Below are 10,521 nucleotides of genomic sequence, written 5' to 3'. Positions count from 1 at the left end.
CTTGGGCCTTAAATTGGACAATTTGTTCATTCTATACGGGCTCCTATTTATATGACATATTCTCTTCTCAAATCACCAGTATCGGTTGGAAGAATAACATTGGAATTCAGATTAAATGCCTCACATATTACTTCTCTATTTATTTTCACAAGAGGCCTTCCTTGTATATTGAAGAGGGCACCTTCATTAGGATTGTAACCCCTAGCAATTGTCCTAATCAAATCTACATTCACAAAGACATTTGGAACTACCAATTTTCCAAGGTTGTAATTAAAAATATCTGAGATAGGGACCTTGTATTTAGCTTTATCATATCTATTTCTAAAAAGAGAGAAACCAATGGGAGGGATTATAGCATCTCTACTATCATCATTATAGTTTGTTTGAAATATCTTACTTGTCCAGGGTGAACTAGGTAACTGAGCAATTATCTCGTCATCGAGTCTTCTTTTAACCCCTTTGAATAATTGAGCCATTTTAACTACTTAGGGTTTCACAAGTGGAGGGGGTGACTAGGGTTTTTTAAACAAATTTGAAAGGACAAACCCTTAAAGGAACAAACTGTGTAGGTTTTGAGCAACGTGAACCTTAAAGTTACTTAAACAACCTAAGAGAACACAAAATTACACCAATTTAAACAAATTAGGAAATCAAGGTAGAGTTTAAACTTATTGGTTTATTGCAATTGTAAAACCTTGATTGAAATTCTACAACTTCTCGTCTGAGCATTCAAACACACCAAACCATGTTTTGGAGCTCTAGAAGAAGGAATGTTCACAATTGAATGTGAAATAATTGACCAAATTCTACTTGCAGTAGCTTGGGACACCATTAATGCCATATTCACGAGACAAGCTATCAGAAGTAGCCATTTTCTAAATTTAAATCTCTAGCATATATCAAGCTCATCGAATGGTCCAAATGTCCTTTTGAAGACCTTTGAAAATATAACATTAAACATGACAAAATTTTATCCCTTTTTGGAATGAATAGTTGGGTGTCCAAGTCATGTGGCATAATTGCACAATTGTGCAGGAGCGAAACTCTAACAAATCCCCTTCTTGCAAAGTGTGAAACATTGTTGATTGGATGAAAGTGGGTCCCAAATTTTATTTGGAAAAGGTGGGACTGTTTTGCATATGTGAAAAGGCGAGGGAATTTGTGCCCCCTCCTTCCTTCTTTTTAGCATCCATGGTCTACTTCTTGGACATTTCTCACTTCTGCATGCTCTCTATTTTCATCTTGATGATGGATCATGGATTGTGATCCAAAACGTTGATGCAAAAAATTCACACACAATCTAATCCGAAAATAACTGATTAATAATTCAAAACCAATTAGGATGAGTCGAGTTGAAGTGGTAGTGTCCATACTTCTTTCTTCAGTGCTAACCAGGGAGTGTGTCCCATTTTGCAATTTTGCAAAGCTCAAATTTCTATGAGACTAACATGCGAAAACACAAAACCAATTAGAAGCTATGAAGGAGGGCTCACGTGAATCCTTTGAATGTTGAGAGGCATGAGCCCTAGGATATCACAGTTTCCTAGGCATGAGAGCTAATGCAGACTCTAATATGAACGTTCACAAGACTAAACATTTTATGGGACCAAAGACAAACATTCTTAAATTATCTTCAGATTCTTTTTGATGTCAGATCTCCTACTATTGATTTTGAGAAAATGCAAAACCAATCAGAATGATGTTAATGTACCATCGACCAATAGTGTGGCTTCACAAAAATGAGAATAGGTCCCACTACCTTTCCTATGATACAAGGGTTAGATGCTAGATAAACCACAATAGGTCCCAAATGACACATGGAAGTATTTCACAATTTCACAACTTAAAAAATGATGGTTGAGACATTGTTGTGATAGTGCATAAAAAAAGGCAATTGACAAGAATGAGACTCGCTATGCTAACATGACATACACATAAGCATATCACAATTTTGTGGATGTGAAAAAGCTTATGACTTATGCTTGCAAAATTGTGAAATGAATAAAATGACACCAACTTGGAATTGGTAGGAACCATCACAAAGACTGTGTGAGGATGATTTTGAGGCATAATTTAAATAGTCTTAATTGACTAGCAAATAGTAGGGATCACTAGGTCAAAGACTCAAGTTGCAACTAAAGTGACCAAACATCTATTGCAGTCAAGGCCAATGATGAAAAAGAAAGTAGTGTCAGAGGAGAATATGAGGGTTTAGGGTTTTTGTGATCACAACAATTTAGAACCATAAACAACTTTAAAAGACCCCAATTTTTTACAATGACGACAACAAAGCTCATTGCATACAAAGAAGAAAGGATAACACCGTTGTGTACCATTTTGGACTCAACATTGATTTTTTTTATTAATGTCTGTGGGAGTTCATGGTAAGAGGAATGATTGTTGTGATGCTAGACATGAGTTATAATTATTGATCTCAACTCTTATTAAGATAAGGCCAATGTTGCAATGATTGTTGATGTGGGTTTATTATTATCATTTATGAACCACCATCTAATAAAAAGTTTTCTATCTTGTTTCCTTCACATTAACATTGAGCTATAAAAAAATGATGTTAAGCTATCTAATACATCCCATGCTTCAACCAATTTATTATTGGTTCTCTTAATAGTAGAGTGTTGTTTCTTTATGGATATAATCATCACAATAGAGTTGCCTTTAAACAAAATATTGTCAATGCTGTATAATTTGATCGATTGTAGACTAAGTAGAAGGGTTCAAACTTCTACGTTTTTATTTATCCCTAGTTGTAATTGCTTGAAAGCAACTTTGACCAAGATACCTTGAGAGTCCCTAATTACACAACCAACCATCGATGACCTTGGATTGCCAATTGAAAAATCATCAAAATTCAATTTGAGCTTACCTTTAAACAACAAAATCCATTTTACAAATTACCTATTAAAAATAGAATAATTAATCCTATATTTTTTACGTTGAAGGCGTTCCCTATATGAACTAAATGTTGTAACTTCTGTGATCGATGGTCCATGTTCATGGAGATACTTGTAAGACGATTGCAATGTTTAGAGCCATTGGTTCATTTCAATAAGTTTCTAAATTGATATTAAAAAATATCCAAGATCTAATCTTTAAAAAATTTTAAAATGAAAAAATCATTGTAAACTTATCTTTAAAATATTGTAATTTAGTATGTTTTTGTTAATAAATATGATTAAATGATATGAAAAAACTTGCACACAAAACAAAAATCTTAATTTACTATTAAATTAAAAAAATCTATATATTTATATTAAAGTTGGATAATTTTAAAAATAAGTTTCTAAATTGATATTAAAACATATTCATGATCTAATATTTAAAATATCGTAAAAGGACAAAAAACATAGTGTTAAATTACTATGTATTTCTCTAATAAATATGATAAAATAATAAACATAAAATACTTGCACACAAAATAGAAAATCTAGACTTGCAAGATGATTGCAATGTTTAGAGCCATTGGATCATTTTAATAAGTTTCTAAATTGATATAAAAAAAACTCAAAATCCAATCTTTAAAATATTTAAAAGGAAAAGCATTGTAATATTAGTTTAAAATATTGTAATTTAGTATGGTTTTTCTAATAAATATGTTAAAATGATATAAAAACTTGTAGACAAAATGAATATCTTAATTTACTATCAAATTAAAAAAAGTTTATATATTCATATTAAAGTTGGATCATTTCAAAAATAAGTTTTGATATTAAAACTTATTCGTGATCTAATATTTTAAATATTGTAAAATGATGGAAACAATAGTCTTAAATTAGTATGTATTTCTCTAATAAATATGATAAAATGATAAACATAATATACTTGCACACAACACAAAAAACTTAAATTTGCTATTAAATTAAAAATAATTTTCTATATTGAAATTATAAAAATTTAAGATAATATTTAAAATATTCTAAAACAAAAAAACATTAATAATCTTATGTTTAAAAATATTTTGAATTAGTATATATTTCTATAACAAAATATTATAGTATATTTACTTATAGATTTTTAAAAAAAATTACCAATAATATCATCTATAATATTATGTTCATAAAATTATATATAAAATATAACAAATCAAAAATATAGAATTTGATATATTTTAAAATTGTAAAATACAATCTTAAATTTTAACTTAGCAGTATTCCCAATGGATTTTTCACTTGAAAAGATCACACATTTAAAATGGTCGCCGTCCACATGTGAAGACAAGTTATTTCAATTGCCTAATCCCCTCTTTTGTCTCTTGTCATTGTTTTAGTTAATTATTAAATCAAGCAAGTCAACAATTTCTTAGAAATAGACCACTTTCCTTTGTTATTCTACTTAATTAAGATGAACTATGTCAAAATCCATTAAAAAATTAGTATGACATTTGATATCCAAATTGGCAATACAAAATGCTCAGCGTAATACCATCCAAGTTTTGCAAGTCTCTCACTTTGCATGGTCGTTAGATTCTAATGGAACTTTGTCATACACGTGAATAAAATAGGATTTTACATAACTACTAAATTAGGCAAGAAAACATACCGTTCATGTCTAGTTTAATAATTAAATTTGAAATTAATATGAACTAAGATTGATTAATTAAGAATGAAATTGAGCTATTGACAAAAAAATAGATATTAAAATTGATTGAATTTACTTTGACTTTAGTGTAATGTCAATTTTTATTATTTTGATGTTGACAAAAATCTATGTCCAAATTATATATTTAAATTTTAAATTAATATGAATTGAGATTGATTAATTAAGAATGAAATTGAGTAATTGACAATATATATATATATATATATATATATATATATATATATATATATATATTAAAATTGATTGAATTTAATTGGATTTATTTGGCTTTAATGTAATGTCAATCTTGATTATTTTGATGATTCAACAAGATTTACAATCTCTCTCTCTCTCTCTCTCTCTCTCTCTCTCTCTCTCTCTCTCTCTCTCTCTCTCCCTCTTATTTACTCATCTCTCTATCCATATATTTCACTACTTCTATCTCCATCTCTCTCCCTATCCATCTATATCACTCTATATTGCCCCCTATCTATATATATCTCTCTCTACCTATCTCTCTTCCTCCCCTCTCTCTCTCTACCCATCTCTCTCTCTCTCTATACCTCTATATCCACTTCTGTTTGTTTGTCTTTCTCTCCATATCATATCTCTATCTCTTATCACTTTATCTCACCATCTATATATCTCTCTCCCTCTCTCTCTCTTCCTCTATATCTATATTTCCTTCTCTATCTCCCTATCTGTCTCTATCTTTATCTCCCTCTACTTGTCACTATCTTTGTATCTAATTGTCTCTCTCCTATTCTCATTCTATCATCATCTCTACCACTATCTTCCTCTCTCCTCCACTATTTTAACACACGTCTCCCTTTCTCTCCCTCTCCCTCTTTCTAGACCTCTATCTATATCTATTTTACTCTATTTATATCTCTCAATATTTCTTCTCTCTCTCTCTCTCTCTCTCTCTCTCTCTCTCTCTCTCTCTCTCTCTCTCTCTATGTTCCTCTCTATCTCTATTTTCATACACCTCTCTCTTTCCCCCTCTATATTTCTCTCTTTTCACCCCTCTCTGCTCTTTCTCCATGTCTCCATATTGCAAACATAACACGAGTCTATTGCTAATGGAGCCTGATAATCTTCTTGATTTAGAGTTTTTGTTTTAGTTGTGTTTGGATCTTGTAAGTGGATGCATAGTTTATTGAAGCTATCACTGCTCTATTCATAACTTTCTTGCACAAACAACATCATTTTCCAAATGACCTACCAATTGACCTCATATTATTGCACAAATGTATGCAAAAATTAACCCAAAATTTTCCCTAATTAACATTTCACACCTTTTCGACGTACCTATTGCACACCAAGGTGAGATTGCTAGTTTATTGGTCATAAGATATTAATTAGTCTCAATAAACATCTATGAGATAATATAATTCCAATCTTCTATTATTTATAAAACTAGTATATATATACTCTAAAAATAATATACGTAAAATAATGCCGAGAGATATCACATAATTGTCTTGCATGTTTATTAGTTGTCAAGAAGGAAATGGAGCTGAATAATGCTTCACTCTTTCACTCTCATTAAAGATGTAACAATTTCATATACTTAGAGACAAGTGGCAATGATTCTATTTTATTCAGAGTAATAAAATAATACTTATAGAGAAATAGAAACATGCATGCATTTATTTGTCATCTACACGTCAAATTTATTCAAAATCAAAGTTTTGTTTACGGATATTTGTATGTCATCGTAGATGCCTCTCGACATAACAACTATCCCTCTTAAAAAAAATCTATTTCAAACTAACTAAAACTAGTATACTTATATTTTAAAAAAATATATGTAAAATATGCCGAGAGATATCTTATAATAGAAGAGAATCATTTGTAAAATAAATGTTCTTCTAAAATACTAAAACACCAAGAATACAAATCCATTAAAGTCGTGCATGCAAAAAGCTGTGATTCTAGGTGGAGATAAGTGGCAAGGGTTCTATTTTATTTGGAGTAATAAAACTAGTATACTTATATTTAAAAAATATATGTAAAATATGCCGAGAGATATCTTATTATTCTAGAAGAGAATCTAGCTGGAGACAAGTGACGAGGGTTCTACTTTATTTGGAGTAATAAAATAATACCTCCACAAAAACCGAAACATGACATATTTCATGCATGCATTTACCTGTCATTTGCATGTCAAATTGTTTCAAAAATGGATGCTTCTATGATACATGTCATGCATGCATTTACCTGTCATTTGCATGCCAAATTGTTTCAAAAATGGATTTTTGTTTACAAACATTTTGATGTCATTGTAGAATGACATATTTCATGCATTTACTTGTCATTTACAAGTCAAATTATTTCAAAACAATGTTTGTTTACAAACATTTTGATGTCATTATAGATACCTCTCGACATAAAAATTATCATAACATTTTATGCATTGAATGCTATTATAGATACCTCTAGACATAAAAATTATCCTAGCATTTTATGCATTGGATGCTATTACCAATTATGCTTATGTGTAACAGTGTACCTATACATATTATTGGATTACCATTATATTTCTCATTCTTCAAACGTTTTACCATTATATTCAACTTCAAACATTTAAAAAAAACACAGAGTTTGGGTTCGTAACTCCTTAAATCGAACAGCAGTGGCGCCATTTTCTTTTGTCGTCGTCGTCGGAAGCAATCGCCATGGAAGGAAAAACTAGAAAAGTTCAGATATCGCAGGAGGCATTTAATGCTCTGGTCCAAGAAAACATCAATGACTTCGAAATGGAACCCGAGGAAGCTCTCGAGGATGCCATTCAGACCTTCAAATTGCAGGGAGCCGATCTAGCAGGTTTCTTTATCCACTTTTTTCTGAAAAATGTCAAATGGTTATCAATTTCTCAGCTATTTTATGATCCAAAGATTTGTTTTCCCGAGGACCGAGTGAGTTAGCTGATTGGGACATCTGTTGAAAAATTACTAGGCAGTTTTTCTAATGATTCTGCGGAAACATCCGATCTAGAAACTATCAACTTATGGGCCATTTTTCAATTCTATCGGCGTAGAGCATAACCTTAGAACATTATGTTTGTTCAACGTTTTTCCTTATTTTTATTGTGTTGTGCAAGACAGAAGCTTGGTTAAACATCATTCTTTGTATGATAGTTAATCGTATATATTTCTAATGAAATAAAAGGCCAAATTGTGTATAATTATAAGATGTATACATTGTGAACACATTAACCCTATAAACGATTGCCTAGTTCTAATGGATCTTCGAGCATACATTTGGTAGGATCTTTGGGAGATTAAGGAAATGTGAGCATTTATTACGATGATGGATGGGGTTTGCCACAGTCATAAACAGGGAATGTTCTGAGATATTTATGCTATACCTGTTGAATCATAAAAGAAATTGAGGTTACTTCTTGTGCTCTTTTTGATGATTATTGCGACAAATCTATTCTGCCCAAAATGTCGATTATTTTACATCTGTGCTTACGTTTGTTGATTTCTATTTTTGCATGCCGCACAATCTTCCTCAGATCCTTACCCATTAGGACTCAGTTCAATCCTAAAGAGAGTCTAAGGATTTTGCTCAGCCATCTTCATCTGCTGGCAAAAGAAAGATAAAGTACCATAGGCTTGGTCGTTCCATTGAATAATTCAGAGCTCTACAGGCCCCAAAAAAAAGGCTAAGGTTCTTATTACATATCAACAACCTGAACCTGGGAGTTGCAGTTTAAAATCATTTTGCACCAAATTCTCATTGTAACCTAGAGATCAAAGATTATTCAGCCAGTTCAAAGGAAGCACCCCTAAACATGTTAGCTTAAGGATCGCTTGGTATCTCTGGTTGTTGTTAATGACAGTTAAAACCTTGTTTAAGATTTATTGCTTCCAACAGAGCTCATCTACTCCTTATCAGTGGTGCTGTGTTAAAGATGCCAGGAGTACAACAGTTATCTCAAGGCAATATGCAGTCATTTGCCATAGGACCCTTAAGGATATAGTTCAACATGATGTTAGTCCACCGGACTGTCTTAAGTTAGTCCTCGAGTGTCCTTATATGTATGACTGACATGCCATTCTTTTTCAAAATGTACATAGATGGAACAATATACAAACTTGCCTCTTCTTTTTCATCTTTGCCCAACTTTCCTCTACTTTCTAGGAAGCAGGTAATCAAATAGTTTAATATGAATAAGTACCAAACTCTTTGTGTCATTTGCCAAATAAAAAATACTAACGTAGGGAATATTCCTTCTTCAGGTATCGGGCTGTTATTGATGCATATTCAGATATTTTTGAAGAACCTAATGGACTGCCTCCTCCTATAGCCATCTAGTAAAACATTCATTTGGTTCCAGGTTCTTCTCTTCCCATTTTTCCTGTATTCTGCACCATGCCTATTGAGGGTGCAGAGATCAAGAAGCAGCTGTATAGATTTTGTGAGATGGTAAAACTCATCCCAGAATTTGTAGTGTCCCATTTTTCCAAATAAGCCAAGTTGAAACCCAAAATACCCATCATACGTTTCCCATGAGTTTTGGGAATTTTGCACTAAGGAAACAAGATTGAATTATAATAAAGAGGGCCTCAAGTAAATTTAAAATATAAAATAAGACGGTCTCTTATAATTAAAGTTTATTTTCAAATATTTCCTCTCAAATATCAATCAAGGGTCATTAGAAGAGTTATGTCTTTTGGAGAGAAACTCGATTCAAGAAAAGTCAATCAAGAAAATGGAGGCATATTGATAAACAATTCTATTTTCTGATTTCCACTCCTTGTTGGAGCATTGATATTAAGTTTACACTTGTTTTGAAAGGGCGCTGCAACTGGTGGAGTAATTCTGCATTCTTTTTGGGCAGAAATATATCAAGTTTGTTGCTGTGATTTGCATATAAGGAGTGTGCTAACAGCTGAGTACCATCTACCATATAAATCACTGCCATTAGAGCATGATAATGGTTTCCTTATGATTGCTGGTTGCTATTGATACGGTACATCATATGTGCAGCAGTGAAGAGGGTTGCATACGGCTAGTCACTAGATTTCACATATATAAATTACATCATTAATATATTAAGCGGCTAGCATAAGCAGGCTGATTGGTAGGGTTAGCAGGGCTGAGTATAGCAGATTATTTTGACATAAATTTGTGGCAATTTAGCGAGTTATTGTTGGATGATGTGATGCTGTACATATTCAACACTTGCGATTTGTATGTGAGATTGATATGGATTGTGGCTGATTCCTGGTCAAGGTTTTGATGTTCATACATAGTTAATGATAGTGATCCATATTGGTAAACACTATACATATTATGTATTTAGAGCAGATTGATATTTGTGATTCATACAGCATGTCGAACTGCTAAACAAATATTAATAGAATCTACAATCTGTCTGGTTGAGCGAAACTTGCCTTGTGAATAAAGAGGTGCCATATGTTTGGATCACTTCACTAGAGCCGAGTATTAAGAGTGTTTCGTTTTGTAAGATTGATGACCTATTATTACTGTGTACATAATTCTATTATTACAATTGCATGGCAATTAGTAATATTTTGGTTATATGTGGAGCTAACCCTTGGAAAATATTGAAGTAGATAAAAATAAATTGGTTATCAGAAATATTCCATTTGGGATATTACAGAATTTCTCTTTGAGGTTCTCCAAATGTTCAGTATGGCCAAGAGAGGACCAAATACACCGAGATTTTATTTAATTGAATAAGAGAACTGTGAAAACTAGTACTTGTTCCCAAGTTCGATGATCTTGTATTCTACTTAAATGGAGTCAAGTACTTAGACAAAATTGATTATATATTTAGTTATCATTAGGGATTTGTGGAATCTTCTGTTGTTTGGAAAGTGGCTTTCAAAACCATAGTTACTAGACTTGGACTTGGCAGACTAATTTTGGACTCATTCCTAGATTTGA

General features: G+C 31.9%; 1 protein-coding gene across 1 annotated transcript in view; it reads left to right on the top strand.

The window, feature by feature from the left end:
• The first annotated feature begins 7,183 nt into the window (after positions 1–7,183).
• LOC131035484 (uncharacterized) overlaps positions 7,184–10,521 on the top strand; it is a 170,377-nt gene continuing 167,039 nt past the window's right edge. The window contains exon 1 of the mRNA XM_057967190.2: positions 7,184–7,425. Coding sequence (XP_057823173.2) covers positions 7,278–7,425 — 148 coding nt within the window. The 5' untranslated portion in view covers positions 7,184–7,277. The remainder of the gene's footprint in view (positions 7,426–10,521) is intronic.

The sequence above is a fragment of the Cryptomeria japonica genome, chromosome 10, assembly GCF_030272615.1.
Source record: "Cryptomeria japonica chromosome 10, Sugi_1.0, whole genome shotgun sequence".
NCBI lineage: Eukaryota > Viridiplantae > Streptophyta > Pinopsida > Cupressales > Cupressaceae > Cryptomeria > Cryptomeria japonica.
Note: the sequence above shows the minus strand (reverse complement) of the source record. Positions and strands in the feature narration are given on the sequence as shown.